Raw genomic sequence first — 21,623 nt, forward strand, 5'->3', positions numbered from 1 at the left:
CAGGCGATGGTTATTCCCCTTCTCAAGAAGCCTGGCCTAGACCCCGAGGCTTTGGCCAATTACAGGCCCATCTCTCTCCTCCCTGCGCTGGTTAAGATCTTGGAGAAGCATGTGCATATCGTGCTTTCCAATTTTTTGGAATCCCACGACTTGCTTCACTCCACTCAATCTGGCTTCCGCCCCAATTTAAGCACCGAGACGGTGGTTTTGGAGGTGTCTGAAGCCATTAAAGAGGCACTGGATTCGGGAGGCAAAGCTATGCTTGTAATGCTTGATCTGTCGGTGGCCTTTGACACCGTCCCCCATGAGGGTGTCCTCGCCAGACTCCATGAGATCAGTCTGAGGGGGACGGTGTTCAGCTGGTTTAGATCATTCTTGGCTGGCCGTCGACAAACGGTCTGGGCCTCTCCTAGCTCTGCCGTGATGCCACCTTTGGGAGTCGGAGTCCCGCAGGGCTCTGTGTTGAGCCCGACTCTCTTCAACATCTTTATGACCCCTCTGGCGGCACTGGCGGAGTCTTTTGGGGCCCAGATCATATCCTATGCCGACGATACCCAGCTCCTCTTTACGTGCGGGAAAGGAGAAGATTTCGAAGGAGAGAGTATCCGTGCGTGCCTTGGGCCTGTTTTTAAATGGTTCCAGCTCAACAGCCTCAAATGCAACTCAGACAAGTCTGAGGTGCTCTTCTTCGGATGTCCATCTGACCCAGACTGGCAGGAATGGTGGCCTGTTAATATGTTTCCTCCAGCGCGCTCGTCCCAGCTAGCAAAGAATTTGGGGATCAAGATCGATAACGGTCTGACGTTAAGATCTCAGATCCTTGGTCTCACGGGAACATGCTTTGGCCTCCTTAAAATGCTCCGTAGGTTTCTTCCTTTGCTCTCAGAAGATCATAGGAAGACTACGGTGCAGGCCTTAATCGGTTCAAGACTGGACTACTAAAACGTCCTATACCTTGGCCTGCCGGAGTATCTCCTGCAACGGCTGCAGGTGGTCCAGAACTCGGCCGCGCGGGCCATCTTTGGCCTCCATAGGCGAGCCAGAGTCTCCGGCCTTTTGCAGTCACTTCATTGGCTGCCTATCCGGAACCGGATAGTTTTTAAGGCCTTGACCTTGGCCCACAAGGCTCTCCACGCCTCGGGAGCAAAATATCTCCAAAGGAGGCTCGCCTTTTACCATCCGGCCCGATCTCTCAGATCTGAATCATTGTTCCTTGCTGTGGTCCCTCGATAAAAAAGGCCCGCATTGGAGGGCGCTCCTTTAGGCTGATGGCACCACAGCTTTGGAATGCTCTGCCTTTGGCATTACGCAGCACCTCTAATCTGCTGACTTTTAGGAAGGGCCTTAAAACTTGGCTTTTTGCCCTTTAGTGCGCTCTTCTGTCTTTTTGCTGGGTTTGTTTATTTCACTGTGTTGTGTTTTTCTGCTACGAGCTGTCAATAAAAGCGCCGGGACACTCTGCGGAGTAGTCGCGCGCTATAAAAGACTAAATTAACATAACATAACATAACATAACAGGTGTTCACTGAAAAAGACCTAAGGGGAAATGCACTTCTAGGAAGGGACTTCCTAAATTGTCATGCAGGTCTGAGGATGAGACCGGTGAGACTACATCAGGGTAAAGAGGAAGGGAGTAACCATCTAAAGGTAGTGATAAATAACACGGCGAAAGAGGATTGGAGGGGCAATTGGAGTCAATGCAGTTATGTAGGGGACTCAACTGAGTGCGATCTGGATGGAAGTGGGGGAGATGGGGGATTAAGTGAGATAGAATAGGAGAGGCGGGTGCCACCTGCCCTAAGTCTCTTAACGTGGAATGTAAATGGGCTAGGCAATGATCTCAAAAGAGAACAGATAAATAATCAAGTAAATGAAGTAGCAATTGCCTGCCTACAAGAGACTTGGGCATGTGGCGAAACCCCCATCTTCGAGGGCTACTACCAGCTAAAACGACCGGCAACGAGACAAAGATTTGGTTGCCCTTCGGGGGGAATAATGACGCTTATCTCAACGAAAATATTAAAAAATGTGACATTGCTAAAAGTAAAGAGTAAATGGTTATTGGTGTGCAGGATAAACCACCTCTCCCAGGATAAGACATATGAAAAGTTAATTGTCATAAATGTATATATACAGTGGGACAATGTAGGTGACTACGTAAGAGGTTTAAAACAGACTGCCCCGCAAAGAAAACCTCTAAAAAAGATTACAAAATTCCCCAATCGACTATGTCTTTATGCCAGCTTGGAACTTCCCCTTAGTGCAGGACTTCAAGGTACTTCACGGTGAGGGTAGTGACCATAACCTGCACTCTGTGAGTTTAAAATGGGGAAGGGTGGAATCAAGGGAAAAAGTGATTCACCAAGAAGTGGATTACCCAAAAAGGGCAACAACCAGAGTAACCGAAGAGTATGTGGAAAAGTTAAAATCATTCCAACAAAATACAGAATTAGTAAATCTTGAAAAGTTAAAATTAAAATGGTACGAGGAGAAAATTGCCCAATCAGTCCAATGCCTTAGGATAGAATTAAACAATAATAAAAGAAAAGGTATAATAAATCAGGCTCAAAAGGGAGATAAGGGCTGAAGCTAGAAAGCAAAAGAAAGAATTCAATCAAGAGAGGAAAAAACATATTATTTCTCTAAAAGTAGTGTTTAAAAAGATGGTCCTCGACGCAAAAAGGGAATATAAAGAGAAATGCTGGGGAGAGCTGCTAGAATCAATTGAGAATAAGAACTTGAGACAATTTTGGAAATTGATAAAAGCAGCATCGGCTGCCCCAGCTGGAGACATGATTTGCATCGTAAGTGAGGCAGCCTGGGACAAATACATAAGGGAACTGTACGAAGCTAGATTAGTCTCAGGAGCAAGAGTAACCCCAGACTGGCAGGAAATCTCAGATGAATTTAAAGTAGACTTCACAGAAGACCATGTTGTAGAAATAATTAGGAAGCTGAACCTAACTAGAGTGGCAGGGCCGGATAACCTCCCAGCCATAATCCTTAAGTCCCAAATAAAATGGTGGGCAAAGTTTTTCTCCCACCTTTTCCAACTATTCCTAACAGAGGGAAACATGCCAATAAATTGGAAGGGGGCAATAATTAGACCTATCCACAAAAAGGGTATCCCAGGGGAACCACAAAACTACAGATTGATAAATCTCCTGCACATAGGGGAAAAGGTCTTTTCAAAACTAGTCTTAAACAGACTAAATGAGTGGGTTGAGGAGAACTCAATAATACCGATTGAACAGGGAGGGTTCAGAGCAGGACATTCAACGACAGATCATTGCTTCTCCTTATAGGCAATGGCAAGGAAGTCGACGGAGCAGAATGGAAAACTCTGATGCTGCTTCGTGGACTTCCGAGCCGCATTCAACTCTGTGGACAGGGACTGTCTCTGGGAAATATTAACAAAGAAAAATATCCCAAGAGTCCTCTTGACGGTACTTAAAGAATTGCACCGGGAAGATTGGGCTCAAGTGATCAGTGATACTGAGGGGTCACTGACACCGAAAATTCCAATTGGAAATGGTCTGAGGCAAGGTTGCGTACTGGCCCCCCAGTTATTCTCCATTTTCCTATCTGAATTGCCGAAATGCCTTGAAGTGAAGGGTATTGCCAGCCCAAGAATGGATGGCAATAAGGTGCCGTGTCTGCTATACGCAGGTGATCTAGTAATAGTGGATCAAACAGAAATTGGCCTACAAAGGAAATTAAATTCCTTTAATGAATATTGTAAAAAGTTATTTTTAAAGGTAAATCTAGACAAGACGAAAATCCTGTGCTTTGGGAAAAAAGCGATCAAGTTTAATTGGTTTTTAGGGGATCTTAAATTAGAATCTGTAAATGAATACCGATACCTAGGAGTGTGGTTCGATAAAAAATTAAACTGGCAAACACACCTGGAAGCCCAAAAAGCGAAGTCACAAACTTCAATTGCTGGTTTAAAAATGTTTAACCGGGATTATGGGGATAAGTCTCACCGACCATTACTGAAAGCTTTTAATGCGATGATTCCACCACAAGTCCTCTACGGAGCAGAGATCCTTTATTTGAGCGGTAAGGAAGTCTGGGACCTAGAGGAAGGAAAATGCTTGAAAAAGCTCTTATCCCTACCCCCATCGGCAATGGATCAAGCCATAAGAACTGAGCTAGGGACAACTGCTTGGGGGGTGCAGGCACAATGTGCAGTAATTAGATTTTGGAAACGCCTTGAAAATGATAAAAAAGTTGCACACTGGTGTCGAAAAGAAATAAAACAAAGCGACCTAAAATGGGCAAAAATGTGTAGGAAGAGAATGTTACAGGCCTGCGAAAATATAAATGTGGATATATGCTGTGATTCGCTAACAATAGAGTGCTCAAAACATGAGCTAAGAATTAATGGCCAAGCCTCTACTAGAAGCATGGATAGGGAATATCTTGGTAAGAAAATATCTGTGGATTTTATGATGAATGCATGGGGAAAGGAAACCTGGTTCCCCTATTTGGATCTATTGCCTAACCGGTGGTTTAGACAAGAGAGCCTAAGGTTACGCATTGGGATCAATCCATGGATATCAAATAAAGGATTTAAAGCCAAAATGTTGGACCCTAATGGGCAATGTAAATGCAGGTTGGGTACAAAAGGGGATACCGTGCACTTTTTGTAGGACTGTATAAAAATAATAGAACAGCGTAAACTTTGGCTGCGTCCAATATTTATAAAATACGATATAAGAAACAGGAAACAAGCACTTGAGCTAATAACAGAACTTCCAAGCATTGATATTGTAATCGCACTTGGGAAATTCATAAAGGTTGTACAGAGTTTTATAATAAGTCAGAAATAGATTTTGAAGTTTTACATAGAAATGTGTCTAGAGCTAACCGGTTTTATGAATCTTTTAGGATAAAAATCATTTGGAGTCATTGATAATACGTGCACCCAGTTCTAAATACCAAATGATTGAGGGAAGTCCATTTACACCTTTCTTTTAAAGGAATGAGATTTTAACGAGAATTTTGTATGAATTGTATGAATTGTTGTTAATAGATTATATTTTATTGCAAGTAAATACTGTGTATTGGTTTAAAGATTATGATCTATTTTATTATTTTATTTATTTTAAGGTTTTATAGAGCGCGTAGTAACCCTAGAGCATCCCAGCGCTAGAACCAGAACTCAGGAGAGGTCAAAATCGAAGGGGGGGGGATTTAAGGAAAGAGAAAGGTTTTCAAGGCCTTCCTGAATTGGAGAAGATTAGGTTCAGTTCTCAGTCTCCGAGGAAGGTTGTTCCAGTGTTTGGCCGTGTGGACCGAGAAGCGGCGTCCTCCGGACCGGGCCTTTTTGACTCTGGGAACAGTGATGAAGTTCTCTCTGCCTGAGCGGAGGACCCTACTCGCATTGTAAGGGATGATGAAATCCTTGAGGATGGGTGGGCCTTTGTCATGGAGGGTCTTATGGGCCAGACAGAGGGCCTTGAAAGCCACCCTTTCTCTGACTGGGAGCCAATGCAGGAGCTTCAAGGCTGGCTTTGCCGAGGATCTGGCGGGGGTGTCGGTAAGTAGGCGGGCCGCGGCGTTTTGGACTTTCTGCAGGGTATTGAGGGTGGCTTCGGGGGCACCCAGGTAGATTGCGTTGCAGTAGTCCAGCCTCGCCATAATGAGGCCCTGAATCAGGAGTTTCTTGGAGGTAGCGGGGAGCAGGGGGAAGACCTTTCTGCAGGCCCTAAGGAGTCCAAAGCAGATTCCTGCCGTTTTTTTGGCCTGTGATCTGAAGCTCAGGTCCTTTTCGAGCCATACGCCCAGGCTCTTGACCTCCGCCTTCGGTGTAGGGGGGTCACCTAGACAGACGGGCCAGATGTCAGGCGGCAGGGAGGGCTCTTTATGTCCGAGCAGCAGGATCTCGGTCTTGGACCCGTTCAGTTTCAGTGCCGAGGAGTTCATCCAGTTATGAATTTCCGAGAGACAGCTGTGAAGGTCGGGTGGGGATTGGTGCGGGTGTGAGAGGGTTACCACCAGCTGGGTGTCGTCGGCGTAGTTGATAATCGAGACGCCGAACGGGTTGACCAGTTTCTCCAGCGGGGACATATACACGTTAAATAACGTAGGGCTGAGAGATGAGCCCTGCGGTACTCCACAACGGAGGGGGATTGCGGGGGAGTGGCTGTCATTCTCCCAGACTTGGAAGGAGCGTCCGTCTAGGAAAGATTTTAGCCACTTCAAGGCCGTGCCCCTTACTCCGATGTCTCCCAGTCGTTGGATTAGGGTGTGGTGGCTCACAGTGTCGAAGGCCGCACTGAGGTCCAGGAGAATCACTGCCACTGATCCTCCCGTGTCCAGAATGCTTCTGGCCTTCTCCACTGCTGCCAGGAGGGCTGTGTCAGTGCCCTGTCCTGGACGAAACCCTGTCTGGGAGGTCCCGAGTAGGTTGTTGCTCTCAAGGAATAGTGATAGTTTTTTATTCACTAGCTTCTCCGTGATCTTGCTATTTCCTGGGAGGAGGGAGATAGGTCTGTAGTTGGCTAGGTCCAGGGGGTCTAGAGAGGGTTTCTTTAAAAGGCCTTTGACCACTGCCGCCTTCCAGCTAGGAGGGACTAGACCCTGCGAGAGGGAGGAATTAATGAGGGACGTGAGGGGGGGGAGGATGGTGCTAGACACTTTTTTCGGAAAACGGAGGGGGGCGGGATCGCGAGGAGAGCCACTTTTAATTGTAGCCAATGTCGCGGCTACCTCTTCCGTAGACACTGGGCCAAAGGTGTCCAGAAAGGGTAGGTTGCCATCAGGGGAGTGAGGGCAGTAAATGGGAGATTTAGAAGGATCCCCGCCCAGGTTGTCAGCCGTGATTGGGGGTAGGTCCGCGAGAATTTTTGGATTTTCTCGTCGAAGAAGGTGGAAAGTTTAATGCATTTGCTTTCCGCTGCTTTGGGGTCCAGAGGTTTTACTGGGGGGTCTGGGGCCTGGAGGAGTTCCTTAAGGACGGCAAAGGTTTAATGTGCCGAGCAGGAGGCGTTTTTAATTCTATCTTCGTAGAAGGCGCTTTTAGTATTGAGGAGTTCCGTTTTATAGGATTTTAAAGAGGCCCGAAATATATCTTTTTTGTCTGCCTTTTTATCTTTCCTCCATAAGCGTTCGTTCCTCTTACATTCCTTCCGTAGTAAGTTTAATTCGGGGGTGTACCAGGGGGAAGGGGTGACTCTCTTGGTACGTTTGAGGGTGCTGGATTTCGGGAGGATGTCGTCCAGAGATTGGGAGATCCATGTGTTAAATTTGGTGTCAGCAGTGATAGTGTCTTGAGAGGGGGGAGGGGTATCTTCACTTAGTTTAGCTGCCCATTCCTCTGGGACCAGTTTATGCCAGCGTCTAATAAGGGTTCTGAATTTAGGAGGTTGAGGTGGAGGGATGTTAATGTGCCATTCGAAGGGGACCAGGAAGTGGTCGGTCCAAGGGACTTACCCTTTGACTTGACTTGACTTGACACTAACTTCATAATCCTGGGTGATCTCAAATTACGCTGGAACGAAGCCAATCTCTCAACAATCTCCTTTGTGATAATAACCTTTCCCAACACTGCTCTGAAGAAACCCACAACAAAGGAGCGACCCTGGATGCCATCATTGCCCACCAAGACGTAATCACGATCGACAACATCCTCCCAGTGGACTGGTCGGATCATCACATGATTTTTTTCCACATCAACCAAAGAATCCTATCCCTGCCTCCTGCTCAAGATCCCCCCAAATGGTCAAAAAATCTAAACCAGATCCCCCTGGACTTCATGGAGGAGAGACTCAAGTTGCTCCTACCAAATGACAAAGATCTCTCCACAAACGACCTCACCTCGCTCTATAACGTGAATTTGAGATCCCTTCTTGACCAACTAGCATCCTTGAAACTAAGAAAAAAGCGAGGCATCCCATCCAGACCCTGGTTCGACTCTGACACTAATGAAGAAAGGAGACAACTAAGAGCCGCAGAAAGACGCTGAAGGAGCTTGTCCACTACCTGCCATCGCGACAAACTCAGAACTATCCGGAATAAATACAATAATCACATCAAGAACAAAAAAATCTATGTTCTTCTGCTCTGCTCTGGAGAGCGCAAAAAACAGACCCAAGGAACTCATTAGACAGCAAACCCCCAAACCAGATACTTCCCTGGAGCAGGCCTCCAAAGAACGATGCGAAAACTCCGCCAACTTCCTTGATGATAAGATCTCCAAGATCGAGCACTCTCTGGTCACCAACTACACCCCCCCCCCCACAGCAGACATGGAGGAGTGCTTGGTAGCGCACCCCCTACCACTACTAAACCCTGGTAACTCTTTCAGCCCATTCTAGAAGTAGAGATAGTCAAACTTATCGCCACCCCCAAACCTTTGACCCCCTTCCTGCTCAATTCACCAAAAAATTTAAACTCTCCCTTGCCCCACTTTGGTGCAGGATTATCAACAGCTCCCTAAAAACTGTGGTAGTCCCAGACTGTTTGAAAGTGGGACAAGTCACCCCACTACTAAAAAACCAGGCCTGGGCAGAAATGACTTGAACAACTTCAGACCCGTCTCTAACCTTCCTCTTCTCTCCAAAATCATAGAAAGATGTGTTCTCCACCAACTAACTCGGCACTTAGACAATACCAGCCTACTCGACTCACATCAATCGGGATTCAGGAAAGGGTGCAGCACATAAACTGCAATCCTCAATGTACTTGATGACTTACACAAATCACTGGACTCAGACCATTGCTGCCTCCTCATTCTCCTAGACCTATCGGCAGCATTTGACACAGTCGATCACATTCTTCTCCTCAAAGCTCTGGAAGAAAGGGCCGGACTCAACAATGTGGTCCTCAACTGGTTCTCCTCATTCTTGCACAACTGCTCCCAAAGAACCAAAATCAGAAGCTTTGAATCCGACTTCCACCCAGTCAAAAGGGGAGTACCCCAAGGCTCAGTGCTCTCTACCCAACTCTTCAACATCTACAAGGAACCCCTCACCATCCTACTCAGAAAACCTAACATGCCCTTTCACCTCTACGCTGATGATACACAACTCTACCTGGGAACCTGTCCTTGGCTGACTCCGTCAAATCATTAGGCATCACGCTAGACTCTAAACTTGACTTGACCAAACACATCAAGATCTCGGCAATGAGTGCCTTCCTTAACTTGAAACTACTAAACAAAATTAAACCTTTCATTCCATCCAAAGATCTCAAACAAGCCACCCAATCATTGGTGTTGTCACGAATGGACTATGGAAATGCAATCCTCTCGGGAATAGCCAAAACTCACCTTGCTCCTCTGAAAACAACCCTCAACGCGGCCGCCAGAATGGTTACTGGAATAAAGAAATGTTATCACATTTCTCCGGCACTAAAATAACTCAAGTGGCTACCAATAGAAACGCGGGCGAACTTTAGAACAGCCTGCCTCACTCACAAAACCCATCACACAGGCAAACCTGAATATCTGGCATCCAAACTCAGAAAAGCGGGTAAGAACAGGACTACCAGAAGCTCTAACACCCTACTTCTTATCCCACTAAAAGCACGAAAACAAAATAACGCGGTCAGGTCCTTTGCCGGGAATGCTCCCAAAATATGGAACTCTATCCCCCCCAACTCACAACTATTCCTTCCTTTCCGAAATTCAAAAGCCAGCTCAAAATCCTTTTCCTCGACCGCTCCCTATCGAACAGATAGGAACTGTTTGGAGTGTTTAAAACGCCACTGCTCTCCTCTACGATGCGGTTTGTCAAGACCTGTTTTTGGAACTCGTCAGCACCCTCTCTACTACGACTCGTATCCTGAATGTCTTGCTGACTGTATTATATTTGCTTTCTTTTGCACTGCTCTCTACTTGTTGTGAAGCGCTCCGATACCTTCCGGTCAGGCTAGAGCTATATAACCCTTCTTAAATAAAAAAAAATAATAATAAAAAAGGGGAGAACAAAGCGATCCATCATATCATTGTAGTTTTGACACATCTTTGTGCTTCGGAATTAACGCAGCCCGGTGCAGCCAAATGGCTTGCCGCACCATGCTGCGTTAATTCCTTGTAAATGTGGCCCTAAGTTAATATCCTCAGATTAATTTAATAGAATATGTCAAAATTTTGTTAATGAATGACAGATTTTTTGCATTTTATGTGTATTGTTTTGCAGTTGAAGTATTCGAAAATGCTTAACTCGGGAACCACAGCTTCCAATAATGATTCATTTTGAGATTTTTGATATTGCACCAAAATATGCACGTATTGATCCGTGCAAATACATTTAATCATCTGAAAAACTCTCAAAGTATGTGAAAATGTTGGTGGAAAATTGCACTGACCCAAATATAAAGCAATTTGAACAAAAAATGTAATTGCAGAAGTAGCCCTGGCATCAATCAGCATCATCTCATGGCACTCGAGGTGCAGACATTGTCCTGCCACCGGTACAATGGATTGTAATCTGGCTCCAAGAACTTTGATGGCTTGTTCCCCACTGACTGCCACTGCAGTCTGGTGTTCCTCATTAAAAAAGATTTTGTTTTAAACTTTGAAAGATAATCTGAGCCATATCCCTCATATAAATGAAACTCTAATATGGCACCCCCCCCCCAGGGTGCATCATCTGTTCTCAAACATGAAAGGATTCTAGCTGGCACATCACATGTCTAATCTCCTGCGTGTCCTACCAAAAAAACACACACAGAACAAAAAAGACTGGCGATTTGTAATACCTTAATTAAGAGTCAAGTTTATTTCGGTAGTAGCCATTGTAGTTGACATACTGTACATAGATTTAGATAGCAAATACTAGCAAGGTAATGAGAGTTGGCGAGTGAGAAATGCAGAGTAGGGGCACACATTCAAAATACAATCATATTTCCATATTTCCAGTTTCTAAGTTCCCAGTAAGATCAAGAGTATGTGAAAGCAGGCGTTGTCTTTCAGTCTGCAGGCATTCACTCATCAGTAGTGGGCATCATGGCTGACTTGGACAGTGTGAGAGGTACTGCCCACTGCTCAGTGAGGAGAGCTTTCCATTCAATATTTAATACCAGAATGTAGATATGGGGATCAAACTAAGTGGTTTGGGACTGAAGGAAATGTTTACAAAGATGTATTAAAAATTGTGTGCAGAGAGGGACACGACAGGGGTGTCCCCTCTCACCCTTGCTTTTTGCCATGTCTCTGGAACCACTTGCCGCCTGGATCAGACAGGACCTCTCCCTGAGGGGGCTTCGGTGGACTGATGGCTGGGAGGATAAGATATCGCTCTACAACATCCTTCTCTATCTCACGAGACCCCGTAAGTCCCTTATAGTAGCCATGGACGTCTTCACTAGATTCGGAAGGAACTCGCGGTATGGTATTAATTGGGGCAAGTCCCTACTTTATGTTCTTCATTGTGACCCTCCGGTGATCCCCCGGAATTGCCCGATTAAGGTGGCCACAGATGGGTTTAAATACCTTTGGATCTTTATCTCCAAAGAAAAGGCCACCAGATATGAGAGGAATCTCCTGCTGCCTTTACAGCAGTTCAAAAGGGACTCTGCCTCTTGGCGGAAGCTCCTGCTGTCCCTACTAGGTAGGGCGTCACTCTTTAAAATGATGGCGCTGCCGAGATTTTTATATGCCCTGCAAAATTATCCAGACCTGGTTCCACAGTCCTACTTTGCGTCTATTGAAACCACGCTGAGAGAGCTACTATAGTCCGGGGCGACTCATATTTCCCTACAGAAACTCACATTGTGATGGTTTGACGGAGGTATAGCGCTCCCGGACATTCGGAAGTACTACTGGGCTGCGCATCTCTCGGCCATTAATCAGGGCACATATTGTGATGGCAACGATCCGGGATATGGAATGGACCAGTGGGTCCTACCGGGCGGGAATTTTGAGGCGGCGTTATACTCCAAACCTGGCAGGTACCCGCTTACCGGGCCCACAAAGCACTCAGTTCAACTATGGCACATTGTGCAGCGTAAATTGGGATGGGCCGGCACCCTAACTATGGCTACCCCGCTATGGGTCTCAGAAAGATTGGGCACTTTGAGCCGCACCAAAGGGTTTCGCAACTGGGCTTTAATTGGGATCTCCCACATAAAAGACTTATGGGGTCCAGAAGGTGTTGTGTCCTTTGCCTCACTCCAACACACGTAGGAGCTCGCCCAAACAGAATACTTCTGATATCTACAGGTCAGACGCTCCCTGCAATCCAACATCCCCCCGGGGACCTTGCCCCCAGCCTCCGCACCCCTGGAGGACAGACTACTGGACGCCCATCTTTCCGAGCATGCCATTTCACTCACATATAAAAAATTATTAATAACTCCCCAGATTTATTGCAAAACCTTAAAGGGAAATGGGAAGCTGATGGGTTGGAAATAGATGAGGAGGAGTGGAGGAGTGTGCTAGCGTCCCCCAAGGAAGTAGCTATATCAGCCAGACTTAGGCTGATTCAGCTTAAAATTCCACACCGAGTTTACATCTCTGGGACTAGGTTGCAAATGATGGGCGGCAGTGAGGATGGGCTCGGCAGGAGGGGATGTGGAGAGGTGGGGACATTCTTCCACATACTATGGGAGGTTCCAGTGCTCCAGGTGTATTGGCAACGGATACATTGATGTATGCAAGAGGTGTGGGAGGTGGAGCTTCGAGTTGAGGCAAAGAGGTGCCTACTGAATATTTGGGAGCCCACAGACCTGTCACCCCCTGGGAGGATCTGGGCCACACTGGGATTCGCAATTGCAAAGAGGAACATTGCTAGGCTATAGGGGCAGTGGGGCCTCCGAAACTGAGCTCATGGAAAACGGACATGGACTGGTGCATGCTCCAGGAGAAGACAGTGTATGTAGCCAGGGGGTGCCCCAGGAAATGGCTGAGGTATGGTCGAAATGGAATGAATACAGGGGTCACATATGCAAACCCCCCCAAATAACTCCGGTTGACGAACCACTCGCATTGTTGACTGTTTAGTGATGAACTGCAATGAGTATTTTAAACTGTACACGGCCTGTATGCTTTGTCTTTCCTAAGGTACAACTGTGAGTATAATATTGTCTGATTGTGACGACCACCACTGTTTTCTGAAACGTTAATAAAAAGATTTGTGCAGACGGGGCCATGGCTATTGTTTATGTGATGTATGAAAGCGCAGTGCAGCAGGGTGGGTCAGAAAATCAAAATGAGGAGTATATGGAAGAAATGTTGCTTCAGGGACAAGCAACAGCCTGGTGTCTGAAAGAATAAAAAGCGACTGATAAAAAATTGATAACGGGGGACTTTGTGGATTAGTGGGCAAATGCGTCTGCTGAAGGGGCCTTTGTTTGACTTCATGGTCACAGCTTCAAATTCTGGCAGGTCCACACAGCATTTCATCCTTCTACGGTCAATAAAGTGAGAACCACTGAGTTGAGTAACAATGAGCAACTGCTATTCAGTGCCAAGATACCCTTCTTGGTTAATGTGCACTTTACAAATACTTATGTTATGTGTGAAGATAAAGATAATAGCGGGTAGCTGATTATTTTACTTAGTGTTGACACGCAGTGGAAACTGGTGGCTGTTTCTTAAATGACAGGAAGAGGCCCCAGGGTATTGTTGTGTAGTCCTTTTAATCCATATGATCTGCGCCTTTTTGGACAACGGTGTCTAGAGTGCTTCCTGACACCCGCAGGATATGTTGGCCTACAGACCAGCTAGCTCACAGTTCCACCGTAAGCCCCCCTTACCTTATCAGGAAGCAAATGGTTTCTAGCCACCACTGAACATGACAACCCTGACCCCACTGGGAGCATGGAAACAGTACAGAACATTTCGCTCAGTCACTCATGCTCACTTTTTCTAAGAGAAGTATAGAGAGAATACACAGTGGGACGTGTACAATAGGTTTATTGAACCAATGTTATTCTCGTAAAAAAATATGTATGCTGCAATGATTAACAGACAGATGCAGATAAAAGTGATTACAAGCACCAAAAGCATAATTAGTATATATAGATCTACCAAGGTGCTAAAAGTATGCATATATGCAGGCACATAACAACGCAGTAATCTGGCGTACTCCTCCAATGCAAATCCTACTCTAAATGTACCTAGAGTGTGTGTAAGTGTGGTGCTAAGAATCCCCCCAAGAAACGATCCAACCCCATTACCTGATGGGAGAGAATGAAGGACCCACAAACAGACACCCCTCATGAGAGTTCAGTGATGAAGTCTCAGCATGCAGGGACCCCGAATGTTGTCTGAAGTTCCTCTTCTACTAATCTATCGGGATGCTCATCTTTTATAATAGAATGAAACCTTGCGATGTGCGTATAGACTAGTGATGTTGTGGATATGTAGATAACCCTGTCACCCCGTGGATGTAGATAGACATGGCATGTGTACATAGTGTGAGAAGAGACCTTCAACATGATTTTCAGGACATTGTGATAATGTTGTGCAAAGCTAGATGTGTAAACAAGTTTATTTCCAGGGAAACTAATGTAACGTTGTGCACGCAAATATGTGCGAAAGTTCACAGCTGAAAATGTTATTTTGAGGACAATGTAAGAAATAAGTTGCTTCGCCTAACCCGGTAATATAATAGTAGAGGAGAGGAGAAGATTGTGGGTGAAGATAAGGCGAATGAAGTGATAAAAGTTAAGGCCCTCCCTTGTTTGGGAGAGAAAAGATGGTACGAAAGCAAAATACTTTTTGCAATTCAAAGTGAGACAACATTAGACTTCATGGAATTGGGGGTCTTCAAGCCATTGGACGTATGATATATATAGGATAGAATGATTGGATAGAAATGTTTTACAGGGCAGATCCTTGGAGAAGAGAGTTAGAGGCCTTGTTTAGAGTTTGGAGGGACCCGGAAATCATCTGACTTCTAGCAGAAACTCTAAATATGTGCTGGAGTTTGTCAGCTGAATTTTATACTCCACCTTGATAGAAATCTGTGGAAAATTCTGCCTCAGGATTCTAGTTCGCACTCAGTATATCCTCCTGAAACAGGAGGCTTGTCAGTACTTTCCACCCTCTAAATGAGGCCCTTATTGATTTTAGGATCCTTGGATTGGAGGGGGAAAAGGGAAGCAGTGTCAACGGTAGTAAGGGTATGCATTCCAAATATTTGGTGAGGAAAAAGCAAATTGAAGTGAGAGCAAAGGTGTAAGGCAGCAAGTAAAGCAAGGAGGGAAAAAGGCAATTTTCTATCTGATAGTCCTATTTTTAAGAGAAATTAAAGCAATGTCTTATGAAGGACTGGGTTGCAGGACTGGGTTACATAGTTTGAGGAGGGGGACACACATATCAATTTTTCCAGCAGGGCAAGCTGTTGCATGTTCTCTCTGATTCTTTTATAGACAAATCTTCTTGGTTAATTTGAGACTCATCTATTCTGTTTTGAGAACCACAGTTCAGCCGATTTCTTCATGGAAATTGGACTCGATCATGTACAGAAAAGACTTTGTTAAAATTGTTTTAAAGTTGTCACCGATGAAAATATAAAAGATGGGAGTGAAGCAGGCATTGACACATGATGCAATGGTGATTGCCAGCGTACTTGCTTGCACCAGTACCTGTGGGACAGATCCTCTGAAGAAACTTAAGCAACCGAACAGGTGGACTGGTGTCCAACCCACGAAGAATGACACAACAGAGACCATTATAACTTTAATTAATTTACTTGACCTTGACAGGCTTCTCACATTCATCTTGAAGGCTATGCTGACATAGCAGAAAGTGATGACCATGAATGGTAAAAGAAATGCAATTAGAAACTTGATGAAGAACAGGTACAGGCGGATTTTCGTTCTTCTGGTTCGTACTTCTGGAGTTTTCCAGTCATCTGAAAATGAATAATTGATGATACAGTTGGTTTTATTCTTTTCATAATGCCTGATTCCTTGAAAGACCAGGCACGGTGCACTGAACATGAAAGCTGCGCTCCAGATTAAATAGCAGATGATTGTAGCCCTTCGGGGTGTTCTGTAACGCCTGGCCCAGACAGGGTGGAGAACTAGGATGTACCGGTCCAGGCTAATGATCGTCAAGATGAACACTGAAGCATACATACAGAGAGACATAAGGGTGTACACCACTTTGCACATCGCTAAACCAAATGACCAGTGGAAATCAAGCAAAGCAGCTCCTCCAAGGATTGGCATGGTCATTGAGAAAATCCAACTGCACAAAACCAAGCTGAAAAACCATACAGTGTTGACTGTCTTCTTCATCTTGATTCCCAAGGTCCAGAGAAAGACAGAGTTTCCAAGAATACCAATGAAAGCAGTGAAGAAAAAAACCACAGATGATCCCAAGTTCGCCAAATTCTTGTCTTCTCCCTCATAAGTCAAATTCTTTGAATAGTAAGTCCTATTATGAAGAGCCATAATGCCCTTGGGGAGAAGAGACAAATACGAAGAATTAGACAAAAGGGAAAATGTTAATGAAAGGAACAAAGCACATTTCTTCACATTAGTTTAAATTGATTCATTTTCTTCTTGAAAACATGTTCAGCTGAGCCGCAGCATTGAGACCATTCCTATAGTGGCCTACTTGTTGTGCCAAGTGGAAACCTTTAGGGAAATTCCATCCCTCTGGAATTTGGCTGCAGAAATGTGTTTTTCCAGCTTGTTCATAAAAGTTCTGTAACATTTTTCTGTCTAAGTATAATTTTTTTTTTAAATGTCAGTTTCTAGTGACCACTCACCCACAATAGAAAACAACGACCAATGCAATTTATTTAAAAGCAAACGCTTGAAAATAATATAGGTGGAATAAAGTATATTTGCTGAAGGAAACTAGTTTGAAATGCATAGGGTGTAATCTAAAAGTGGCAAAAGACTTATTTGCAAAATATAACTGAAATGGATCCAGTTTTCATACTAGATTCTAACACGAGCATGTAATCCATCAGCAGTATATTACCCTTGTTAGAGAAAATATTGAGGAAATGAAGCTGCTGGAATCTACACAGTATACTGTGTACACAGTTTCCTACAGACATTTGAGGTTATTAGTTAATCATCAAACTCTAATCAGCGGCGAACCATCGTACCCATTTGGCCATTTGATGTTTCACGTGCAGTTCAAAGCAAATATAATTATAAATTCAAATTCAAATAAAGGGAGACAGCGTTTACAACTCTGGCAATACCACGCTGGTTAAAGTCCACATTTGTAAAGCGCACAATCACCCGTAAGGGTCTCTAGGCGCTGGGGGCCGTCGGGAAGATTAAGCGAGCTATTGCCCAGAGTCACATGGTGCTGGGCTAAGCTGCCGCCGGAGCCGGGGATCGAACCGTGGTCCCCAGATTCCAGCGTCAGTCGCCCTGGCCGTGGCGCCACACCTCTCCCTGGTTGATAACAAAGCAGTTGTTACAATGACCGCGTTGTTACCATGCGTGGCATTACATCGCAAGTCGCTTCAACGACTTGCACAAGGTGGCGGGAAACACCAGGGAATGAGTTGGATTTTAAATCCAACACCTTCCCTGCTGTTGCGCTAACTGGAGCAGGAATAGTAATTTATAATATTCCTAAGTCCAGCGTGCCACCTATCGCAAGTCGTAGAAACGACTTGCGATGTAATGCTACGCCTGATAAGAACTCGGTCATTGTAACAACCGCGTCGTTACCTACCACGTGGTAACACCACGCGTTGTATCATCATGCATTCATAAATTAATGACGTAGCCGTATACATTCATCAAATTTAGGAACGTTTTAAACATTCAGAAATCAAGCCTTGTTTGGGCCAAATAAGATCAGGAGGGGTTATAGGCCAGAAACACAGTGTATCTACATACATCAAAGTAAGTCACAAAGGGGCATGTTGATGTTTTTTGTGGTGTAGGGCAGCCAGGAAGTCACTTTGCTGCACCGCCCTGCATCACAGGGCAAGGGCAGGAATGCGCAGTATTTATCCAAAACAGCACATTCCTATCCTTTTAACTTGAGCTGGTGCGATTTTCGCAGCCTACCACCAATGCAGGCACCCTTGCACAATGGTGCACGGGTGTCTCTGTTGCATGCAGGATTGTTTTTGTGTAGGAAGGTGCACCTTCTGAAATAAAAAAAAGTCTTAAGAGGAATTTTTCCTCTTTCTATGTGTGCAGCATACATTAAAAGAATTAGAAATTAGTAGAAATAAACATATTTCTCCTTGGTACGCCTCTCCTGGGGAGGCTTATCTCTTTGGTGCATTTTGGTTGGTCAAGTCCTTGTAAATCCGTGAGTGTGTGAAAAAACATGGGAGTTTCATGGAAACACCCACAGCAATGCCTATAGAACACCTCCCTTGCACAGAGTAAGGCAACGCACCGATCTGTGCTGCGCTGCTTTACTTTTGAAGACATTCAGGTCCACGCGAAGTGGAGTTGCAGGGCTTGAAAAATCTGACTCATGAGGTTTGCGTCACGCCTGTACCATGTTGCATGGTGCAAGCATGATGCAAAGCTCTCATAAATATGCCACCAAGAGTGTTTGAAAGCCCCTGTGACCACCCCAGCTCTGAATTAACCCTGCAAAGCTTGAGCCCTAATTAATCATAGAAGCACCCTTATGCACCAGTCTCATCAACACAGTCACTTCCCTTTCCTAATTTCCTTCTACCTTCAGCATTTTAAGGTTGATTACATGCCACAACCTTGATCCCCTCTTCATCAGTGAATTTTCATTCATCCCCAACTCATCCATGTCATCACTGAGCAGTTATCAGATTGCCTCAACATCAGAATATATGATGATACAACGCGATCATGTTGATCGTTGTATCTTACAATGCAGGTTTTACAACGCTGGAGGGTGCTGGACTTAGGGTCAGTACGATTTACTATTCCAACACCAGTCTACATACAGTAGGGAAGGTGTTGGATAGTAAATCGTACTATTCCTTAGCTTGCAGCGCCCTCCAGCGCAAGTCGTTGTAACGGTATACAGTCAAAATACTGAGTTTTTAATATCGATTTGCATTAATATCGATTAAAAAATATAGAATGGACACAATATCGACTGGACAGAATATAGACTACAAAAATATCGAATAGGATTGCATTAATATCGAATTCGAAAATATAGAATGGACATAATACCGAATGGACAGAATATAGAAAACAAAAATATAGAATGGACAGAATATAGACTACAAAAATAACGAATTTGAGGTAAGTAAGTTGATATCAATTTTTAAAGTGTTTTTTATGTTAGTATATGTTTGAAAAGTGTATATTTATTTTATTATTTATATTAATTAATTATTTTGATGGTATTTAATTTTTGCATAATATAATTCTGTAGCAGGTTGTGGGTTTATAGGGGAATAGGGTGGGAAGTAATTTAATTATAATAAATTAAATATGTTAATTTATTTATTGGAATTTATTTTGAATTAATTGTTAACTAATTATTAATTGGTAATTAATTAAAATATAATTGGTAATTAATTTAAATTAATTGATTAATTGATAATTATGTTCATTTTAGTAATTTATTTTCTGTAGCAGGCTGTGGGTTTATAGGGGAATAGGGTGGGAAGTAATTTAATTATAAATAATTAAATATGTTAATTTATTTATTGGTATTTATTTTGAATTAATTGTTAATTAATAATTAATTGGTAATTAATTAAAATATAATTGGTAATTAATTTAAATTAATAGATTAATTGATAAATATGTTAATTTTAGTAATTTATTTTCTGTAGCGGGTTGTGGGCTTGTAGGGGAATAGGGTGGAAATATGTTAATTTATTTATTTGTATTTATTTTTAATTTTTATTAATTAAATATTAATTGGTAATTAAGTAAAATATAATGGGTAATTCATGTTAATACATTTATTAATTGATAATTATGTTAATTTTATTAATTTCGTTTCTGTAGTGGGTTGTGAGTTTATAGGGGAATGGGGGAGTAATTTAATTCTAAGTAATTCTATTTTTAAATTCTTTTTTTTATTTTATCAAATTGTTAATTATTTTTTAATTGTTAATTAATTCATTGTTAATTGGTAAATATTTTGTATTAGTAGGTAATTATTTTTATTAATTATTTTTTATTTGTATTTTTAATTGATTAATTAATATATAATATAAAAGTGTTAAGTATAATTTTTTTTAATTTTATTTATATATGAAGTATTTACTTTCCCTACTGTTGCACTCACTGGAGTGGGAATAGTAATTTCTACCCCCCTGCTATCCAATGCTTTCCCTACTGTTGCACTCACCGGAGTGGGAATAGTAATTTTTACCCCTACCCTATCCAACGCTTTCCCTACTGTTGCACTCTCTGGAGTGGGAATAGTAATTTGTACCCCTATGCTATCCAACGCTTTCCCTACTGTTGCACTCTCTGGATTGGGAATAGTAATTTTTACCCCTACGCTATCCAGCGCTTTCCCTACTGTTGCACACTCTGGAGTGGGAATAGTAATTTTTACCCCTACGCTATCCAACGCTTTCCCTACTGTTGCACTCTCTGGAGTGGGAATAGTAATTTTTACCCATATGTTATCCAGCGCTTTCCCTACTGCTGCACTCTCTGGAGTTGGAATAGTAATTTTTACCCCTACGATATCCAACGCTTTCCCTACTGTTGCACTTTCTGGAGATGGAATAGTAATTTTTACCCCTACGCTATCCAGCACTTTCGCTAGTGTTGCACTCTCTGGAGTGGGAATAGTAATTTTTACCTCTACGCTATCCAACGCTTTCCCTACTGTTGCACTCTCTGGAGTGGGAATAGTAATTTTTACCCACCCGCTATCCAACGCTTTCCCTACTGTTGCACTCTCTGGAGTGGGAATAGTAATTTTTACCCATATGTTATCCAGCGCTTTCCCTACTGCTGCACTCTCTGGAGTTGGAATAGTAATTTTTACCCCTACGCTATCCAACGCTTTCCCTACTGTTGCACTCTCTGGAGATGGAATAGTAATTTTTACCCCTACGCTATCCAGCACTTTCGCTAGTGTTGCACTCTCTGGAGTGGGAATAGTAATTTTTACCTCTACGCTATCCAACGCTTTCCCTACTGTTGCACTCTCTGGAGTGGGAATAGTATTTTTTACCCCTACGCTATCCAACGCTTTCCCTACTGTTGCACTCTCTGGAGTGGGAATAGTAATTTTGACCCCTACGTTATCCAGCGCTTTCCCTACTGCTGCACTCTCTGGAGTTGGAATAGTAATTTTTACCCCTACGCTATCCAACGCTTTCTCTACTGTTGCACTCTCTGGAGTGGGAATAGTAATATTTACCTCTGCGCTATCCAATGCTTTCCCTACTGTTGCACTCTCTGGAGTTGGAATAGTAATTTTTACCCCTTTGCTATCCAACACTTTCCCTAGTGTTGCACTCTCTGGAGTGGGAATAGTAATTTTTACCTCTAAGCTATCCAACGCTTTCCCTACTGTTGCACTCTCCGGAGTGGGAATAGTATTTTTTACCCTCCCGCTATCCAACGCTTTCCCTACTGTTGCACTCTCTGGAGTGGGAATAGTAATTTTTACCCCTACGCTATCCAGCGCTTTCCCTACTGTTGCACTCTCTGGAGTTGGAATTGTAATTTTTACCCCTAGGCTATCCAACGCTTTCCCTACTGTTGCACTCTCTGGAGTGGGAATAGTAATTTTTACCCCTACGTTATCCAGCGCT

The 21,623-nt window shown here is 43.6% G+C and overlaps 2 protein-coding genes across 2 annotated transcripts in view; both read right to left on the minus strand.

Annotated features, from left to right (window-relative positions):
* The window catches only part of LOC144767674 (putative G-protein coupled receptor 33), a 499,098-nt gene that overhangs the window by 110,831 nt on the left and 366,644 nt on the right, over positions 1-21,623 (minus strand). The window lies entirely within an intron of this gene.
* LOC144769689 (putative G-protein coupled receptor 33) lies at positions 15,382-16,356 on the minus strand. Its single transcript, XM_078653878.1, has one exon. The coding sequence runs from the start codon at positions 16,354-16,356 to the stop codon at positions 15,382-15,384; it is 975 nt and encodes a 324-aa protein (XP_078510004.1).

This window comes from Lissotriton helveticus, chromosome 7 (genome assembly GCF_964261635.1).
Source record: "Lissotriton helveticus chromosome 7, aLisHel1.1, whole genome shotgun sequence".
NCBI classification, from domain to species: Eukaryota; Metazoa; Chordata; class Amphibia; order Caudata; family Salamandridae; genus Lissotriton; species Lissotriton helveticus.